Consider the following 21,564-nt stretch of genomic DNA (forward strand, 5'->3'; position numbering starts at 1 on the left):
ATTGCCTTCAACAGATGTCTCTTCTCCTCACTGATGATTGACAGAGAGTTATTAGCTTCTATTCTTTATCCAATGTCAATCTGTCTGCTGTAGTCAAGGGAGTGAGTGACCATTTCTTGGAGCGTGTTTTCCTGCAAATCCCCCACGTGTGGTGGAATGCATTTGCTATTGCTCGTTTAGTTATTTTGAGGTTGACTGAGTGCAGCTGGGGACATTTCCTGCAGATGTTGCGTGATTGTCCACATCCAGCAGGATCGGAGTGCAGGTCACAGCTGTCTTTCCATTAACATTTTAAATTTCAAGCCAGATTTACATAAACAAAATGTAACAGTGCAGTTTTCAGCATGAAGAGTAAGTCTAATCATTGCACAAGAGCTTGAAATTTGTGCAAATTAAAGCTGCTGATTGGAACAGTTTCAGTCTACTTACCTTAACTAAATCTGTCATCTGCACAACTGTCAAAACTCCTCTCAGCCTCCATAGTAGCTTCCATTAAATTGAAAGAAAAGCCTTCAAGTGGGGTCCTTGGTGGTTGGTTGTCTCTCGGGGAAAATTAAAACCACCCACCACATAATTATTTTTAAAAATCTTACATTTTGTGTGCTTTGTGAGTTGTTGAAAATAAATGCAGAGTGAATTACAGGGAACTATGCTATAATGTGTATATTTTTCAGAATATCTTATACCAGTGATAATTACATTCTTGAAGAGTGAGAATACATGGTTATGTAACTGAAACCACTTCACACAGTTTATACAATTCAGTTTTGGGGTTTCTTATTCCACTTCTTGAATTTTTAAAGCTCACAGGATTTCCACAGTTTCTAATAAAATTTATTTGCCTGCATTGGCAGTACTGAAACTTTTTTTTTGTTGAGTGAGTCTTAGGAATTTTAGGGATAACTGACTACACTTTCATGGACATGCTTGATTTGCAAAGGCTGACAGTGGTTTGCCTGTAATTTATTTTGAAGATTGCACATATCATATTTTATTTTTAGCAAGTTGCACTGCATGGGAACTAAATAATCCTTCCAGTTAGCATGCTTTTTGATTGCTGCTGGCCAAAATCCTTGTACCTCCTTGGCATATAGTCGGGGAGTATGGTCACCTCACAGGCAGCAAGAAGAAAACCCACCACCATCTTATCAAGGACAACAAGAGATGCCATTAAGCTTGGCCTTGTTTGAGTGGCCACATCCTGAGGAATAATATATATAAGATGTGGTTCCTTTTTGAGAAAAAACATCTTTATGCCTTCTCAGGGGAGCATGTATTTCTGGGATTTGTGGAGATTTTTGTTCAATAGAACTAAAAGTTGAATAAACTACTTGTTGAATAGCGGTCCCTACAATTGTTTTGGGGATTCACAGTCAGATGAAGAGTTGTTGCCACTTGTCAGGAAGACCCAAATTCACGTCCCTAAATGGAAGTTGGACACCAATAAATCCATCTGTTTGAATTCAGGAGAATGGTGAAGATGTGGAGCATCCTCTTCCGTGAAGTAGCTGCATGGAGGGCATGCTGTTCAGGGTTAGATGAAGGGAGCTGGGAAGAAACCTGTGGAGCATAAACCAACATAATCTGGATTGGAGAGTTTGTGTTTGAAGGAGAGATTGGATAACCTGGAATTTCCCCGGAGCGAAGGAGGCTGAGGGGGATACCTCAGAGGTTTGTAAAATTACGAAGGGCATAGGTAGGGCAAATAGTCTTTTTCCTAGGGTAGGGGAGTCTAGTTTTAGAGGGCACAGGTTTAAGGTGAGGGGGGAATGTTTAAAGGGACCTGAGGGGATGGTTTTTCCACATGGAGTGTAGTGGGTATATGGACAGGTACATGGATAGGAAAGGTTCAGAGGGATATTGGCCAACACAGGCAAATGGAATTAGCTTAGATGGGCATCTTGGTCAGAATAGATAAGTTGGGCTGAATGGTCTGTTTCCATACTGTAAAACTAGCTGGGCAGAATGGTTTATCAAACAAACAGAGGGTTTGAGGAAATCTGAGCAACATTATTTTACTTGCCTCTTTAAGTACCTGAATAGCATCCAATGACTTTTCACCAGTCATAGAATAATTCCTTCTCATGGGAGATATTTTTATTTTCTATTTCTTCTTCTCTGGATAAAGGTGATGAAGGCAAGAAAGTATTTATTGCCTGTCCTCTGTTGCCTCGAGGAGGTAGTGAGCCAACAACATAGATCTGTAGCTCTTGTAGCTGTTTTCATGGTGGTCTAGACCTGGCAACGTTCAAGGTATATGTAGGGACATATCAGGATGGTGTGTGGCATGGAGGGAAGTCCAAAGCTGAGGAACTTCACAAGACATTGTTCTTGTTTGTCTTACTGTCGGAAGTTAGTGGGAGGTGCAGAGGAACTCTTGGTGAGTGGTTGCAGTATTTCCTGTTTGCATTGTAAATACCACGTAGGAAAACAGAAGGTTGCAAAGGAACTTCAAAGTAATTCATTGAGTTATACAGAACAAAAACAGGTTCTTCGGCCCATTGAATTCATTCAGACCATCAAGCTCCCTCTTGCACCCTAACCCTAAACATCATTTATTTCCCCCTGCATTCCCACAACTCCTCCCAGATTCCACTCATCTGCACACTAGGTGTAATTTGTAATGGCCAATTCACCTATCTCTTTTGTGATGTGGGAGGAAACCCACTGAACGGGCAAACTCCCCGCAGACAGTACTGGATGTTGGGATCTAACCCAGTCACCTGAACTGTGAGGCAGCAGCTCTACTAGCTGTGATGCTGATGTGAAAGCTTTCAAATATACCGATGGAATACAAATACACAAATATTGTATTTTCTTTCTTTTAGGGCACTTGGAACCTTTCCATGCAACACAGCTTTGGAATAATATTATCCATGCCCTGCAGACCCAGGTGGAGGTGAGGCAGTACCGACGTTTCTGGAGAACTCACAATGCCTGCTTCACTGGTGCTGATGCCGTTGACGTGGTGCTCAGCCACCTCATGCAGAACGTATACTTTATCAACAGTGACATTTCGCGTTTGAAAGCAGCTCGTCTCTGCCACGCTCTGATGGATCACAGAGTGTTTGAGCCTGTTAATACGAGACTCTTCCGTAAAGAACAGCAGATTGTGTTTGAGGATCGCAGTAGTAGTCTCTACAGGTTTGTGGATGACAGTGCGCTCCCTGGACGGGAACAGAGAACAGATGATTTGTTTCATCATGAGAGACTGGTGCCAAGGAAGAAATGTCCCAAGTAAGATTTTTTTTCCCTTCTCTTGCTATTGCATTGCAAGTGAAGTTGATGTTTGTTGTTTACCCAGCAGCTAAATCAGTTCTGGAGACCAGTCACTCACGTGGCCTTGGGTCTAGAATCAAATGCAAGCCCAACTAAGTTGGCAGGTTTTTTCTAAAAGGCATTAATGGATCAGGTAGGTTTCTCCATCAGATTCATTGTGTTTCCAAAGGAAATGAAATTCACTCTCTCAAACTGTTGTGGTTGAATTTTAGTTGTCTTGAAATGTGCATTAATTCCATTAGTAAACCACTGTCAGTCCCTTGGGTATCCAGAAAATTGCTGATGTTGCTCTAGTTTGAATATTACAACTCAGTTTTACCTCTCTGCTTGAAAGTGATTAACACGAGTGGGAAAAATACAGTGTGAATGTCACAATTGGAATTCTTTTTCTTTTGGTTGTGTGATTGTTTTTGGACTGTGCAAACTCTACTCTCTGTCCCTCTATATCTGGTTGATAAATACTGCGAAAACATATCTGATTAATTATACTTTTAGTTATTATTTTAGAATTCTTTTCTCTTTCTCAACCAAGTTAGAGGGCTTGTGCATGCAGAATACAGAATGATCAGAGAGAATTTACAGCCCTAAATTAGACTATTTGGCCTCGCTGGTTGTACAGCTGATTCTGCTTCACACTAGAACAGTGAGCTGGAATGTCAATATGTTATTTTGGGGAGTCGTCACATCTTAGACATTTTGCCATTGTGCCCTAATTGTGGATCTATGTATGTCTCTGCACTGTGTTTTTTAAAAAAAAAGCAAATACTCATGATTTGGTTCGATCTCTAGGCTGAGGCCACATTTCACAAAATAGCTGCCACTGTACCGTCAGTAAGAGCAGAGATCTTCATCGGTCACATGTACATCGGGACACACAGTGAAATGCATCTTCTGCGTAGAGTGGTCTGGGGGGCAGCCCGCAAGTGTCGTCACGCTTCCAGCGCCAACACAGTACGCCCACAACTTCCTAACCCGTACGTCTTTTGGAATGTGGGAGGGAACTGGAGCACCCGGAGGAAACCTGCGCAGACACTGGGAGAACGTACAAACTCCTTATAGACAGCAGCCAGAATTGAACCTGGGTTGCTGGTGCTGTAATAGTGTTACACTAACCATTACACTACTGTGCCTGCCTTTATCTTGCCACTCCAGCTATTTAGTTTTCTATGATATTCATCAGAAATGGGCAATGACTAGAATGCATTCATTAAGTCTTTGTTCTCCAAATAAGGTTGAAATTCTTTCTGTTGCACAATTGGTTTTCTTTAAACAGACTGAATAAAATTATTGTTTTTTTTAAACAGACCAGATAAAATAACCTTTTCAAATCCTATTGCCTTGGAAGCATGTGACAAAAGAATTGAAGAAGTTTTGCAAGCAATCAGCCTTCGTCCATCACTGCCCACAAACCTAAAAATAAAAGCACCAACCAGCCTGCTGCCGAAGAAAGGTAAACTTGCATTACAATATTTGTGATCGCAAAGGCAAATGAATACAGAAGACTTCTCATTTCCCTTGGCGCCTGCCTTTTGTTGTGTTTTGTCTGTAATGTAATAAAACTGCCTTAAAAGCTAGCTAACTAAATCTTGTCTGTATGTTCAGTGCCGTGTTAGGCAGAGACCTTAGTGCAAAATCCTGGCCATTCATTCATGTTACTGCTGAACACCTGGAATAAATGACGAGTTTTATGCACAAGTTGGTTAGGTTGTCATGCAGCAGGAAGCTTGTAAATCTCCAGTCCTTTCTTGGATTAGTACACAGGCTGTTTAATGTGGATCTCAGCCAACACTGAGCTGAAGCACTCATTCCAACTTTGACTCCCATTGCCTTCCTTTTGGTCTTTCCTGGCCAGTGATATCAGTCCTCCTGCAATTGGGTATGGAGAATCCATCGGCATGATTGCTATTCAGTGATAAAGACAAGATTTCTTTCTTAGTCACATGTACATGGAAACACACAGTGAAATACATCTTTTGAGTAGAATGTTCTGGGGGCAGCCCGTAAGTGTCTCCACGCTTCTGGTGCCAGCACAGCATGCCCACAACTTCCTAATCCGTACGTCTTTGGAATGTGGGAGGAAACTGGAGCACCCGGAGGAAACCCACACAGACATGGAGAGAACGTACAAACTCAGGGCATATTGAGCAATATATGGTTTATTTGTTTTCTCCTTCCACCTTTCACACCCATTGTGGTGTTACTTATTACTTTATTTACCTGGGGTAGGGACAGGGTGAGTGTGAGGAAGAAATCTTTAGGGTGAGCTGGTCTGTGTGGTTAAGAAGTAGCCTCAAATTGTATTCTTAATTACACTTTTGCACTCAAGAAAGGATTGTTAATCTTTTGGGCAATTTTTATTTTTAGGTGCAAAGATGGTTTTTGCTTTAAGGATATGCATTTGTACTATCTCAGAAATGAGTCCTGCTATACTATTGTGACTTCTGGTCTCATTTTCCACACCAAGTATCTGATTGTGTGACAGATGGGATGGAGAATTGGGAAAATGGTAACGTGTTGGTTATTTGCCCTCTGAGAACTGGATTGGGGCTGGGTGTCACTGGTAATTACATGCTCTCAGACCCATTCCCCAAAGAATCTTCTGAACTAGCAGAATGAGATTAACCCCACTGTTTAATTTGTCCTTGGATCTTAGTGGTAAAAGGCTGGTGTCTAACTCTCCACAACTGAGGTCGTTTTGAGTAATGCCTCTCTAATGGCCTTCTGGAATGAGGAAGTTGTGTCATGTTTAGCCCTAACCCTGTGCGTTCAAAGCTGAACCTGGCGAGCCCCTTGATTCTCTTTTTAAACCAGCAACTGCTCTTCAGCCTGAAATTTTGGCAGGAATGTAGTATGTGTTCAAATGTTTCCACTTTGCCATTGATTACAGCCAATTAAGTACTTTTCCAGTGTCATCACTGTTGCAATGTAGGCAAATACAGCACCTAACCCTAATTTCTACCACTCTGTACTTTCAGAAGCTAACACACAAGCTGAATGTTACATTTTGATGTGCAAACTGCATGCAGTGACTAATATTTTGTGTGTTTTTTATAACCGGGCATGCAGACACTAACCATGTTTCTACTGTCCTTCTCTTCTACTTTCAACAACGGGTCTGACCTGCTCCAAAATAGTTGTTGAGGATGTTTGGAAGCAGGCGACTTTATTGCAGCTGCTCCATTTAATCCACCTTCCCATCCTGGACAGCATTCTGGAACCTCCCTTGAAGATGGAAAGAAGAGGAGCAGTTCATTTCAATCGGCAGACTGACCTTGTTATCTCCAACACGTTCCTGGATCGAGAGGTTTCTAAGAGCCTAAATCTACCTTAGTTAGTATTTTCTAATAACTTTTTATCTTTTGTTTGGAGTAAGTAACACTTTAAATACATCAATAGGAGGCCAAAAATACTTAACTAAATTTTATCTTAAAGGAAAGATGAACATTAAAGAATGTTTTGATTACATCTGTTTTTCCCCTTTGTGAACTTGTTGCAGAAATCTGAGCCAGTGCAATGTTGAACCGTTTTTCTAACAGGTGTGCAGAATAGCCAAATGATCTCTCTCTTGCCTCCCTTCTGATGACCTACTGTCACATTTGCCTGTTCTGTTGCTCACTTCCCCTTTGCACTCGAGTTTCTACTTTTACACTACTATATGTTGCATTCGGCTGTGAAGAATTTTTGTCCAACTCTGCCTGAAATGTCTTATTCTGAGCCCATGAATTAATTCTAGTCTCCCCCAGCATCTATGCTGTCAAGGCCTCTAGAATGTTTCAATGACGTCTGCTCTCATTTCAAAATCTACAGAAAAGAGATCAAGGTGAAGTGGTTATATAACCTTACTGCAAGACTAAGTTAGTGTAATTTACTGGAGAAAAGTTTAATCCTGAAATTTTTGAAGGACCGTGTGTCGCTTTGTCAGGTTAGAATGGTGCCTTGTGTTCAAGGTGCACCTGATCTGCACTTCCTCAATTTCTGCTTTGTTTTCATTTGCTTCAACAGCACTGATGAGTGGCTCTTGGCTGCTGTTGATTGCCTGGATTGTTTCCCAGACCAGCTGATTGTGCACGCGAGTGAACTGTTATCTCAGACCACGAATGACAGTGACACTGCAGAGACCTACAAAAGAGTTCTGTTTGAAACTATGGTGAAGCACTACAGCCAGAACAGGGAGCCGCTCCTCTGCAGCCGGTACCTCGACATACATTCTGGGATAATCAGACTTTTGGGTAAGAGATCTTTCTACAGGACTGTACAGAGAAAATACTGGTAACTTGGTGCTAAGTATGGAAAGGCATGGCTTTTGTTCCTTATGCTTTATGACAAATTTAGTGTGGATTTTCACAGTTGATCGGAGGAAAGTTCACCTTCAATGATGAATAAGTTATGCGTGTAATAAACAACGCGTGTAATGTCATGCTTTGTCTGAGAACAGAAAGAAAAATACATTTTGCTTCCAATAACTGTCTCACATTTTTGTTCTCAGCTATTTTGGCTTTCTTTTGTTGGTGTATTGTTTTCTAATGATCACTGTAACTTCCTCACCCTCCCAATTATTTCACTCCTATTGGTATTGGTTTATTATTGTCACTTGTACCGAGGTACAGTGAAAAACTTGTCTTGCATACCGATCGTACAGGTCAATTCATTACACAGTGCAGTTACACTGAGTTAGTACAGAGTGCATTGAGGTAGTACAGGTAAAAACAATAACAGTACGTGGTAAAGTGTCACAGCTACAGAGAGAGTGCAGTGCAATAAGGTGCAAGGTCACAACAAGGTAGATCGTGAGGTCAGAGTCCATCTCATTGTATCAGGGAACTGTTCAATCGTCTTATCACAGTGGGGTAGAAGCTGTCCTTAAGTCTGGTGGTATGTGCCCTTAGGCTCCTACCTGATGGACGAGGAGAGAAGAGAGAATGACCCGGGTGGGTGGGGTCTTTGATTATGCTGGCTGCTTCACCAAGACAACGAGAGGTAAAGGAGGGGAGGCTGTCCTACTTTCTGTTGTCCTGTTTTCTTTCAACTTTCTCTTCTCTTCCCCCCCCCCCCCACCCCCCACCACCTGTGACTCCTACTTGCCTTTCCTTGTTGATTATTCAATATCTAACTTTGTTTTTTTGCAAGGAACTAGGGTGGGATGGGAAGATCTGTCAAAAGGTGTTGCCTGCAGAGTTGAGCTTCAAGGTTAGATGAGGATTAGCTTCAGGATAGGACACTATTCTGGGGCAGGAGAGATTGCTGGGAGGTGGAAAGCAAGATGGTGGGGTGGGAGGAAGGAGACCTGGAAGGGCATGGAGGAGGGCTGAACCTGGGACTAGTTATAGGAATTAAGTCCTGGAGCTCTGGGATCTAGAAACAGTGTGGAACTTGGGAGACTGGATTCAAGCAGTTAAAACAGGTTTTAACTGACTGAAGATTAACACAGACTGCAGATGTTGGAATGTGGAGCAACAAACAAACTGCTGGAGGAACTCAGTGGGTCAGGCAGCATCTGTGGAGGGAAATGGACAGTTGACCTTTTGGGTTGGTTCAATCCAGATGAAGTGTCTTGACTTTTGTCTCTCCTTCACTTTAGTTTCTGTTACCTTTCTCATTTCTGTCCCTCTGCTCCTCTTTCTCCAAGCCAACTTTTTTGTTTGCTATCAGAACTATTTCTACTACTTTTGGTTTTTGTTGTTTCCCCAACTTGGTTGACCCTTTCCCTTTTACTTCAAGCTTCCTCTATTGTTCTGGAATTTCCAGCCTTGAAGCTCAAGGGAAATGCCAAACGTTTAGGCAGGCAAGTCAGAACACATTTGCTGCACAAGAGTGCTCAAGGAAGCTGGAAATGGCTGGTTGATGAGCACTCTAGTGTCAGAATGGGATCCTGTGACTTGTGTGAGAAACCTCCTGGTCAATTTGGTATTCTACACACTTGGAAATGTTGACTCATACCCTTGCCAAGGTGTCTCATTTGACCAAGTCATACATGAGATTGCCACACCTTTCTGGCAGAAGTTAAGCAACTGGCTGAAATAAAATTTTATTTAATTAGTCACCAGCAAATTTACATTAACTGAATGTCAGCAGATTGAAACTAGCTTAATTCATTTGGCTGCAAACCATGAATGTTCATAACCAAACTAATCACCCCACTATTACCTTCAGAAAGGTACCAATCCAAAACTGACAAGCAGCAGGAAGTTGACAAATGATACGTATAATATGCTTCATTAAAGAAAGATGTGCATTTGTATGGTATCTTTCATGTTCCACGGAACTTTAGAAGGGCTGTTGTTATTGCAAAACAAAGTTACAACATGATAATTCAGAGACTACAAAGAATTGTCTCGGGCTGGCAAATGTTAGTTATGAGCTTCACTGGGGTGGTTTCCTTTGGCGTCAAGGAGGCTGAGAGAGATTTCATTGGACCAGCTACTTCTGAGATGAGGTGAATGGGAAGGATCTATTTCCCCGTCAGAGAAATCAACAGTTAGATTTTGGGGAAATTGATGGAGGAGAGAATAAGGGGGAATTTTTTTTCAATAACAATGGTGGTAGTTCAGGTCTCACTGGCTGAAAGGATGGTGGAGACAAGTTTTCATTGCGTTTAGAACATTACTGGATCATTTAAGAGCTGCGAGTTAATGATGCAGCTCTACAAAACTCTGGTTAGACCACACTTAGAGTACTGTGTCCAGTTCTGGTCACCTCATTATAGGAAGGATGTGGAGGTGTTGGAAAGGGTACAGAGGAGATTTACCAGGATGCTGCCTGGTTTAGAGAGTATGCATTATGAGGAGAGACTAAAGGAGCTAGGGCTTTACTCTTTGGAGAGAAGGAGGATGAGGGGAGACATGATAGAGGTGTACAAAATATTAAGAGGAATAGACAGGGTGGACAGCCAGCACCTCTTTCCCAGGGCACCAGTGCTCAATACAGGAGGACATGGCTTTAAAGTAATGGGTGGGAAGTTCAAGGGAGATATCAGAGGAAGGTTTTTTACCCAGAGAGTGGTTGGGGCATGGAATGCGCTGCCTGGGGTGGTGGTGGAGGCTGATACATTGGTCAAATTCAAGAGATTACTAGATAAGTATATGGAGGAATTTAAAATAGAGGGATATGTGGGAGGAAGGGGTTAGATAGTCTTAAGCAAGGTTTAAAGGTTGGCACAACCGTTTCTTCCGTGTGCAGTGGAAACTCTAAGACATCCAGTGGGATAGTTTTCCCCATACAGACTAGGAAAAATTGCCATGCATATTTATGCAAGTAACATTTTTTTGTTTTTAAATATTCCTGTAGAAAATGGAAAGACTGGACAAGCGCTGGAAGCTGCTCAGCTTTGCATTCAGTTATTGGAGCCGACCTGGAGAGAGGAGTTGCACAGATTGCTGTCCTTTATGGCTGTTGCAGCTCGCCCTGGTGCCTACAGACTACAGAAACAGGTTTGTCACATTTTAGGAACTGCTGAGAGCCCATGTATTCCATTTGTGGCAACAAACCTAATGCAAGAAACAGAGTATACAGCACTGAAAAGGGCCCTTCGGCCCATCACTTCTATGCCGACTGTTGCACCCATCAATATTAATCCCATTTACTTGCATTGGGTCAATAGCCTTCTATTCCTTGCTGACTCAAGTGCTTGTCCAGATGCTTCTCAAATGTTGTGAGAGTATCTGCCTCCTCCACCTCCTCAGGCAGTGTGTTCCCGCTCAGATCCCCTCTGAACTTCCCACCTCTCATCGTAAACTTATGGAAACACGAGACTGCAGATGCTGGAATCCGGAGCAACAAACAAAATGCTGGAGGAACTCAGCGGGTCAGGCAGCAGCTATGGAGGGGAATGGACAGTTGACATTTTGGGTCAAGACTCTTCATCAGAACTGGAAAGACAGAGGGGAGATGACTGGTGTAAAAAGGTAGAGGGGAAGGGGTGGAGCAAGAGCTGGCAGGTGATGGGTGGATCCAGGTTTTGGGGAGGGGGGAGGGATTGGTGGTCTGATAGGCAGGTGGGTGAAGGGGGAGAGTGGGAATGATGCAAGAAGCTGGGAGGTAATAGGTGGAAGTGACAAAGGGCTGAAGAAGATGGGATCTGATGGGGGAGGACAGTGGACCATGGAATCAAAGGAAGGAGGTGAGGAGGAGAACTGGAGGGAGGAATGTGTGTGTGATGGGCAGATTGAAAAGGCAGGGGAGGGGAAGAGATGGGGTGTGGGGGCCAGGTGGATAAGGGAAAAGAGGGGCAGAGGGGAGTAGCCGCCAGATGTTAGAGAAATCTATGTTCGTGCCATCAGGTTGGAGACTACCAAGCCGGAATATGAGGTGCTGTTCCTCTAATCTGCGTCAAGCCACAATTTGACAGGAGAGGAGGCCGTGGACAGACATGTCAGTATGGGAATGGGAAGCGCAATTAAAATGGCTGGCCACCGAGAGATCCCAGCTAGTATAGTGGATGGAGCAAAGGTGCTCGATGAAGCGATTTTCCCCCCCCCAATTTGCATTGGGTCTCACCGATGCAGAGGAGGCTGCACCGGATGCAATAACTGACACTAATGGATTCGCATGTGAAGATCTGCCTCACCTGGAAAGACTGGTTAGGGCCCTGAATGGTGGTGAGGGAGGAGGTGTAGGGGCAGGTGCAACTCTTCATGCATTTGCAGGGATCAGTTCCAAGACGGGGATTCTTGGGGAGGGATGAGCCAGTCTTCTTGTGTTAGATACCTCACTGGGGGGGGGGGTCTTGCTAATTATCTTATCAATTGCCCTCATTTGATAAATACTTAGGGGGGGGGGAGAAAAAAGAATTTCTCCCAAAAAAAATTTTTTTTCTTAAAATGTTTTGATAAAAGTTGGTTTGATTGCCCTAGGGGATTGAGAGGAGAACTGCACAAGTTGACCAACTGTCCAGATACAAACAAAAATAACTTTGTTCTCTGAAAACTGAATGTTATTTCTTTGTTCTGAATCATCTTGTGAAATCAGCTTGTTGGCAAACCCCACAAGCCAATTTTTTAAACCTTTGACTGAATAGAAAGGACTTGTAATTATGCAAACATTATCTGCGACCCTGGGGACATCCTGCTGCACTTTGCAGCCAGTTAAGTGCTTTTATCTTTGAAATGTAGTCAGGGAGGAAACACAGCAGCTAATTTATACAGCAAATACCTACAAACAGCATTGGGATGAATCAGATCGTTTTGGTGGTGAATAGTATTGACCGCTCATTCAGGGGAATTTCCCTACTCTTAGACTTGTGGGATGTTTTAAGTCTCGTCCAAGAAGGCAGACAGGACCTTGTGGTTTTACATTTCACCCAAAATGTGATACATAGAACAGTGCAGCACAGAACAGGTCCTTCGGCCCACAATGTTGTGCTGACATAGCTAATCCCTCCTATCTACAGAACGCCCATATCCCTCCATTTTCCTCTCATTCATGTGCCCATCCAAGCCCCTCTTAAAAGCCCCCAATGAATTTGCCTCCACCACCCTATAAGGCAACACATTCCAGGCATCCACCACTCTGATTAAAAAAATGTACCCCTCACATCTCTTCTGAACCTACCCCCTCTCACCTTAAATGCATGCCCTCTGGTTTATATTATCATTTTAGATTATGTAATTATAAATTCCCAACCTCTAGAGTGGGATTTGAACCCATACCTTTGCTCACCTACTTCCCTTATTAGTCCAATACCTTAACCACTATACCACCATTCTGCACCTGTGATGCTTTCGATGGTGTAAGCATGACTTGGTAATGCAGTGCAAGGATCTGTGCCAAAATTGGTGCTTTCAGACGAGTTTACCTTTGCTATGGCATAGAATGTTTGACTATTAAATCCACACCAACCGACCTGCAATGTGCCTGCTCCATTAGGGCTTCATAATAGGGCCCTAATTAAGAAATAGGGCGACCTTGGTGTACAAGTCCATTAGATCCCTGAAGGTGGATAAGGTGGCAATACATACAGGATGCCTGCCTTCATTCACTGGGGCACAGAATACAAGAGCACGGAGGGCACGGAAAGCTTTATAAAACCTTGCTTTGGTCATAGCTGGAGAATTGTGTGCCGGTCTGGTCACTACATTTAAAGATGTGGTTACTTTGGAGAGGGTACAGAGGAGATTTATGAGGATGCTGCCAGGGATGGAATATTTCAGATATGTGGAGAGACTGAACTATCTGAGTTTGTTTTTCTTGAAGCAGGAAGCTGAGTAGGGACCTGATAGAGGGGTACAGAATTATGAGGGGCATTGGATCAGGTAGACTGTGGGAAGCTTTTCCAAATAGCAGAGGTGTCTAAAATCGGAGGGCATAGGTTTAGGGTAAGGGATGGAGGGGATATGAGGAAGAATAGGTTATTGGTAATTTGTAGTAACCGATGTACGGGAAACAGGAATCCCCAGGGAAACCCATGCGGTCACAAGGGAGAATGTGCAAACTCCACAATGGTCAGACCCGGAGGTCAGAATCAAACTTGTGTTGCTAGAGCTGTTAGATAGCAGCATTACCTGTGCCGCTAGGGTGGGACAATGCAGGTAGAAGTGGCAAGACACCTCTTGTGTCTTAACTACTTGACTACATGAATGACTTCCATTGAGGTTAAAACTCCTCAATGGAAGTAGTTCATGAGACAAACGTTTTGCTTAAGATGCGCTGATAAACATAGCCCAGATGCGATTACTTCGAGTCATTGTGTCTAAAGAAGTGTTCGACAAAGTTCACATAGTATTGTAAATGAAGCTGAGGTTACCATTTCCCTGTGTAGAAGGAAACTGTACCATTACACTAGGCCTTTAAGCAGAACAGCATGTGCTAATTACAGAGAATTCTTATGTAAATGTAATGTTATCTTAGATAATTACTGGGTGAACATGCTCACTGTAACATTATTCCTTAAGGAATTTGGTGACGTTAGCTTTCCGTAGGTGGCTGATGGAGAAAGAGTGGTTGTTCCTATTTACAGATTTATGCTGACATATGACAGCAACTCAGTTTTGATCTCAGCATGGCACATCTACTCTGGTCCTCCCTCTGAGCAATGTTGGATCACCTTATTTCTTTGAATCCCTGAATATCTTCCCTGATATCCAGGATGAACAATCCTCAGCCCTTCATCATGATTTAATTCAGTAACTTAATAGGGTAGCATTATTTTAAGGAAAAGTAGAAGACCAGAAGACATAGGAGCAGAAATTAGGCCAATCAGCCCATTGAGTCCACTCTGCCATTCAATCACGGCAAAATGTTCTGCCAAGTGTCCCCTATAATATTTATCCCTCAACGAATATCATTAAATGCAGAATTTGATTGTTAATACATGGTTGTTTGTGGCAGCTTGCTGAGAACAAACTGGTTGCCATTCCAGCTGTAGATTGTCATATCTTTCATTGTGGAGTACTTTGGTCGAGCAGAAATGCAAATTTGCTGCTTCTGTCAGTTCTGCATTGCTGCAGTGTCTAGATATTCTTATTGTCAGTCAATGTTTAATATTGTACTGTTAAGGCTAAACCAGTACCTTTTGTGGACTTATTTTTCACTTGTGCTTTATCACTCTCAATCTTTTTTTTAAAGAATACCAACAGGACTGTGGTGAAGAGGACATTTACCAAAGCTATTGTACAAAACAAGTCTCTGTCAAAGACCCAGACTGAGGAGCTCTCCATGTTCCTCATGGATAACCACACGGAGGTCTTCAAGGTATACGTTTGATGAAAAAAAGTTGATGGCCCATTTAATAAAGATATTTAGAGGATATTCTTCTCTGCCTGATGTTGACAATTGGCTGCAAGAGTTACGTGAAAGATGTGGGACTATTGTGCCATTGGGAAGCAAGAGGACCCTGCTTGTAGTCTGAGTTGAACATGATCTATGGTGTGGACACCGAAATTTCAGAATTATTTTTCTGAAACTGAAACTTGGCAGAATTATTACAGCATCTGGGCCAACCAAGGCCAAGTTGGTTCCAACCTCAGATTTTCACCAAAAATGCATTGTCAGTGGCTGAACTAGTTACTTCTCAGCCTTCCTGAAGAGTTTTCCACACCATAGTTCTTCCATTATCCATTTCAGTGATATGTGGCCTCAGTTCCTTCCTGACTTTTTCCAGCTGTAGCTAGACCATCTCCAACATTGGCTTCTCCTCCCACCTTTACTCTGATGCTTCTGAAATTACTTTAAGGATTCACCTGATTCTTCAGATGTCCCTCATTTTCAGGCAGATAGTTAACTTCTAAGGGAAGCTGGCCAGCCACCCCTAGATCTGTTGTCAGGCTAGTTGTCTGCTCCAATATCGAGGAACATAGTGGACTCGTTATCCAGAGATCTGTGATTCACAGGCCAGGAGTTCGGGTCCCACCATGGATTTGAAATGCAATTAATGAAATCAAATTGAATAAAAAGCAAGAATCTGACTATGAAACTGTCAGATTGTACAAAATCTTCCTGGTTCATTAATTATAATCTAGGGAAGTAGACAGGCTTGTCCTTGTTCAGTCTCAGATCTCATGCCCACAGCAATTTGGTTAAATTATATCTGCTCACTTCAAGAGCCAGTTAGTGAATTAAAAAAAAATCATCTGAATCATGATTTGTCCTGTTGATCATGAAACCTGCTTGTTGTTGCTTTGGGAAAGTGGAGCTGCTGTCAAAGATCAGGCATGATTCGACTGATTTGCAGAGCAGGCTTTGCCATACTTCTATTTCTTACAGTACAATCCCCATGTTGTTCCAATTACTTCTATTCCATTCCCCTTCCTTCCAATCCTTTACCCTTCCAGCCAAAAGGCCAAGTTATTCCCAACTGTGGCTGCTTCAGTAGCACATTGAACACCACGTTGGGCTTCTGTCGTAGACATGAGAGAGACCGCAGATCCTGGAAATCTGGAGCAGCACACAATGCTGGAGGAACTCAGCGGGTCAGGCAGCATCTATGGAGGGAAATAAACAGTCAACGTTTCGGGCCGAGACCCTTCCTCAGGACTGGAAAGGAAGAGGGCAGAAGCCGGAATGAAAGGGTGGGAGGAGGGGGAGGAACACGAGCTGCCAGGTGATAGGTGAGTCCAGGTGAGGGGGGAAGTGGGAACGATGTGAGAAGCTGGGAGGTGATAGGTGGAAGAGGCAAAGGGCTGAAGATGGAATCTGACAGGAGAGGACAGTGGGCCATGGGATAAAGGGAAGGTGGTGGGGAACTGGAAGGTGTGGGAGGGGAAAGAAGTATTGGGGCCAGAAGGATAAGGGAGAACAAAGGGGGCTCTCTATCACCTCCCAGCTTCTCACATCATTCCCACTTCTCCCACCCACCTATCTCTCACCTCATGCTCCTCCCCCTCCCCTCACCCTTTTATTCTGGCTTCTGCCCTTTTTCTTTCCAGTCCCAGTCCTGATGAAGGGTCTTGGCCCGAAATGTCAACTTTTCATTTCCCTCTATAAATACTGCCTGACCTGCTGAGTTCCTCCAGCATTTTGTGTGTGGGCTTCAGTTGTAGTCAGGTCCAGTTACTTCCACCACCAACATTTCCCATCTCCTGCTGCTGCAGTCTTACTGCTGGTGAGGTCTTCATTCTTCCTCACCACCGGACTACTCTATGGTTTGGCCTGTTCCCCATCCTCCATTAACTTCAGCAGTTTAACTTTTCTCACCCTCTACATTTTAAATTCAATCATCACCTTCACCTTCCCCACACCCCCTCCTGTCTCCATCGTCCTCTCTTTGTCTGCCTCCACATCTATCATGTCTCCCAATTCCACCCCTCCCCTACCTGGCTACATCTGTCCATCATCCTTCAACATCCCCTCCGCCATTCCCCCCCTTCTCTCTCTCTCTTCCCCCCCCCCCCCCATGTCCACCAATCACCTTAGACCCCAGTCTCTCCACTCCCTATCTCCTCTTTCTCCTGGCCATCTACCCTCTCCACTCTCAGTCCTGATGCAGGGTTTCAACCCAAAAGATGAACAATTCCACCCCACACCTCTGCTTCCCCCACAAATGCTCCTCGACCTGCTGAGTTCCTCCAGCAGGTTGTGTGTTGCTCCTGATTCTGGCATCTTGAGTTGTCTCCATCAGTTGTGTCTTAGTGGGTAGCAATCTTGTGAGTCAGAGGGCTCCAGGTTTGAATCCTTCTGCAGAGGCCTGAGTACATAAATGTAGGCTGATACTCCCAGTGTGGTACCAAAGGCAAGATTCACTCTATGAAGGATGGTCATATGGATAAGAGGTTAAACAAAGACCCTGTTTATTCTTTCAGCAGAATGGAGTGTTTTGGGATGTCCTGAGACCAGTAAAGGTTCAATATAAATGCAAATCTTTCTTTTTAACTAGATTCCCAGTTCTCTGCTTCAGATGGTCAGGAAGAAGCTCCTTGCTCTTCAGGAAGGAAGGAATCCCAATGCTATTGCAGGTACCTTATTCATACTCTCTAAAAAGCATACAGTATCCTTTCATTCCTTTCACAATAACAATCATTTTGCCAGCAGGCATGAATTAGTATGTTCTATGAATACCCACAAAATAGACAATTCAGAATTATCCATTATCTGTTAGATCCTGAGCTCTTGCATGTGCTGAGGTTTTAAACTTGGTAATTGGTTTATTATTGTCACATGTACTGATACACAGTGAAAAGCTTTTGTTTGCGTGTCATCTAGTCAGATCATTCCTTTCATAGTTGCATTGAGGAAGTAAAAAGGGGGGGGGGGAAACAATGCAGAATAAAGTGTTACAGTTACAGAGAAAGTGCAGTGCAGGTAGACAAATAAGTTGCAAGGTCCATAATGAGGTAAACTGGGAGATCAAGAGTTATCGTATGAGGTCCGTTTAAGAGTCTGGTAACACAGGATAGAAGCTGTCCTTGAGCCTGGTGGTACGTGTTCTCAAGGTTTTCCAGCTTTTCTTTGCTTCCTTAAAGTAGATAGAATGAGGAATAAAATAAAGGGAAATGCATGACTAAAGTCTGGATTTTAGAACTTTGAAGCTTTTATCTGCATATTACTGGAACGTGAGGAGTGTGTTACTGTTGCATCTTTTGTGTTCTCTGGTTTATAAAGCACCTCAGAACTAATTAATTTGTATTAATGTATTGGTAAATCCAGCAACAAATTTGTTCAAAGCAAGCTTTCCTGCGAAAAGAAAATGTGGGAAGCAATTGGCTGAAGGGTTAAATAATGTTGGAAATGAAAATCATGAAGGATCTTGGACCTGAATGGTTAACTGTTTCTCTTCTCACAGATGCTGACTGACCTGAGTTTTTCCAGCACTTTCTGCTTTTTGTGTTAAATGATATTGATTGGTATGGATTTCTGAATTGCAGGAGAATTGAGAGGGCTGTAGAGATTGGACAGGAAGGTGGGATTGAGACCAACAGTCAGATTAGCCTTGATCTTATTGCATGGTAGGGCAGATTGATCTACTACTACCACTTCTCATGTTGTGTTGGGGTGGAGTGTTAGCCAGGACTATCCTGGCCTGGGAGAACGTCCTACAATATCCCTCGTGTCCATTGGAACAGCAGTTGAGGTGCTAAGATTCAGTATTTCTTCTGAAAGGTGATGCTACTGACACTGCAGCACTCTCACTGGGAACCTGCTTCATGGTTATAAATGGTGACACGAAAGATTAACAGTTGAGGTTGGCATCTTTAGTGCTGTCCAGGGACTGGTGGCCTTGTCCTGCTTAGAAAGTTCAGCATGTTCTGTGATTGAGAAGGTACAAAACACTAATACAGAATTAAAAAATACTAGTGGTTGGGAGGTAAATTATTAGAAAAGATCAGAAATGGGTTTACATTGGCAGGAATTTCTTGTGGAAGGAGTGTACATCAAAATGACCTGACACCAAACTTTGTGTTTAGTTTAAAAGTTCAGAATTGAGCTTAAGTAATTTGTATATAGCTCTGTTTTGCAGAAGTTTATCACAGAAATTGGTTGAACAGTTAATTTTGATTAATAGTGTCACTATTGATCTTTTGGTGTTTTTCTTGGCTCTTCCTGTATGATGGCCCTTGTGTAAAATTCCTTCATTAGATTTGGGGAGGATTGAACCAAGCTGTTTTCCCAGGCTTGGGACTTGGTCTGAGGACAAAGGATTGGTTGTTTAGGCTGGACAGAGGAACAATAATTCTGTGAACCTTTCAACAACATTTCAACAACCTTTCAATCATTTGCCCAAATCTTGATCTGTGCACATTGGTCATTGAATTTGCTTAAGTATTAAGATGACTTTTCAAAAGTAATCATGTAATAATGTAGCAGTTAGCGTAACACTGCTACAGCATCAGCAACCTGGGTTCAATTCTGGCCGCTGTCTGTAAGGAGTTTGTACGTTCTCCCAGTGTCTGCGTGTGTTTCCTCCGGGTGCTCCGGTTTCCTCCCACATTCCAAAGACGTACAGGTTAGGAAGTTGTGGGCATGCTATGTTGGCGCCGGAAGCGTGGCGACACTCGCGGGCTGCCCCCAGAACACTCTGCGCAAAAGATGCATTTCACTGTGTGTTTTGATGTACATGTGACTAATAAAGATAGCTTATCTTTGGTTTAGGATGACTTCTATGTGATCAAGAGCAGGTTTGAGCAAGGCACTCCAACACATCCATCCTTGATGATTATTTTCATTGCTTTGTAACAGGCTTTACATTCTGCAAGCAGGTAACGCAGAAGGAGTTTGAGGAGCAGAAGCATCAGACCACTTTAGAGCAACTTCAACAGTTAATTTATGACATCAGTCAAAACCACAACATGTGTGAGAAAGAAAGAAGCCGGCTGCTTCAGGAGTTTCGGAAGCACCATCCCTCTGTGTTTTTTCACCACTTTTCAAGCTGCCATTTAGAAGTAGAAGATGAGTAGGATGGTTTCTCAAACTTAAACTACTTGCAGCAATTTGAATGATTGCTTGAATTTGATTGCATTGATCATAGAATTGTAACAGCAATAGCACAGGACTGACCACTTGGCATTCATGACTCTGATGTGTTTGTTTCTCTGCTAACATCTAAGTTTTCACCATTTCATTTTCTTTTTGTTTAATTTGCACAAAATGAGAATAATGCTACTGATTATATATTTGGACCCTAAGATTTTACAGCTGTAGAAATTGTGCTCTTCACTTTGAGGGTTGAAATATTGTGCCAGTGATCTGAATTTCTTACTGGAGAGCCTTGTCCACTGGCTCCATTGATTGTGGGCAATAATTCAACTTTCTTAAAGGTGCACAGCTCACAGGTGAGGCTCCCCCAGAAGTGTGAAATCATCATTCCCTCATTCCTCCTGTTGGAACAGTTCTTGTGGGACCACAGAAATGTGAAAGACACTTCAGCGCAATGGGAAAAATGATCTGATAATCATCAGTGGATTCTGGATAAAGTGGAGTCTGTGAGTGATGTTGTTCCCTTGCACTGGGCTTTAGATGTATTATTTTTCACTTTAACTGTGGAAAAAGTTTAAATTGGGAAAGTCTTAACCGGAAGGTAGACTACAGAAGTTGGCTCAATGTGCTGTACTTTCACTTTGAAGGGCATTTGGATTGTTAAATGCACTAAGAATATATACCAATGAAACACTGAGAGAAAATTGTATAGGAGATTAATTGTGGAAAAAGCTATTTGCTTTTTATAATTAATGTACAAATAGGAAAAACAGGAATAAAGTTAGTTTTCTGTCATGTAATAAATGAATCCAATTAAGTATTTTCTTTCGGTTGTTCTAGCTGTGTGCCTTTTGGTCAAAGCCTTTTATTCAGGAGATGCCGCTGAATTTGCCAGATGTAAAATTGTAGAATGTTGGTCATTTTCTCCGAGTCGCTTTTCTTCCCTTCAGTCTGTTTCATGGTTTTCCTCATTGCCACTTGGATGATGAAAAATTAGATCGTGGGCCCCTTGGAAACATGAAGGCCAACTAACTTGTAAGACTACTGTTACAATTGTTGGGCCCTTTGAGTCAAGTTTGCCACCACTAGCTTGAGAAGCTATTTCCACCACTTCTGCACACCCCCCCCCCCCCCCACGTTTCATTTATCATTGCTCATTCCCTCAAACAAGTGTTATTTTGTCTTCTGTCCCCATCCGCCAACTTTGCTTGAGTCCTTCACTCAGTTGCTGTCATCTCAATTGTGATGCAGCACAGTTAGTTCTGCAGATCCAGCAGCAATAGACTTCTGTAAACAATGTGGAACAAGTGGTTAGGGGCCATTACCTATGACCCATGGTAATATATTCCAAACCGTGTGGATTTTGGTTTGAAGAACTGTACTGTAAGAGTCCAGTGTCACCCAATTCATGTCAAATTTCTGATGACCATCTCAAGTTAAATG

At 42.8% G+C, this 21,564-nt stretch overlaps 1 protein-coding gene across 2 annotated transcripts in view; it reads left to right on the forward strand.

The window, feature by feature from the left end:
- Nucleotides 1-20,976, forward strand: part of depdc4 (DEP domain containing 4) — a 29,985-nt gene extending 9,009 nt beyond the window's left edge. Inside the window, exons 2-9 of one of the 2 annotated variants that reach the window (XM_052030398.1) lie at nt 2,829-3,237; nt 4,584-4,729; nt 6,414-6,609; nt 7,282-7,508; nt 10,564-10,706; nt 14,839-14,964; nt 17,585-17,663; nt 19,885-20,976. In XM_052030398.1, coding sequence (XP_051886358.1) covers nt 2,829-3,237; nt 4,584-4,729; nt 6,414-6,609; nt 7,282-7,508; nt 10,564-10,706; nt 14,839-14,964; nt 17,585-17,663; nt 19,885-20,102 — 1,544 coding nt within the window. In that variant the 3' untranslated portion in view covers nt 20,103-20,976. The remainder of the gene's footprint in view (nt 1-2,828; nt 3,238-4,583; nt 4,730-6,413; nt 6,610-7,281; nt 7,509-10,563; nt 10,707-14,838; nt 14,965-17,584; nt 17,664-19,884) is intronic. The other variant, XM_052030399.1, reaches the window with a different exon arrangement.
- The last annotated feature ends 588 nt before the right edge of the window (nt 20,977-21,564 follow it).

The sequence above is a fragment of the Pristis pectinata genome, chromosome 15 (genome assembly GCF_009764475.1).
Source record: "Pristis pectinata isolate sPriPec2 chromosome 15, sPriPec2.1.pri, whole genome shotgun sequence".
NCBI lineage: Eukaryota > Metazoa > Chordata > Chondrichthyes > Rhinopristiformes > Pristidae > Pristis > Pristis pectinata.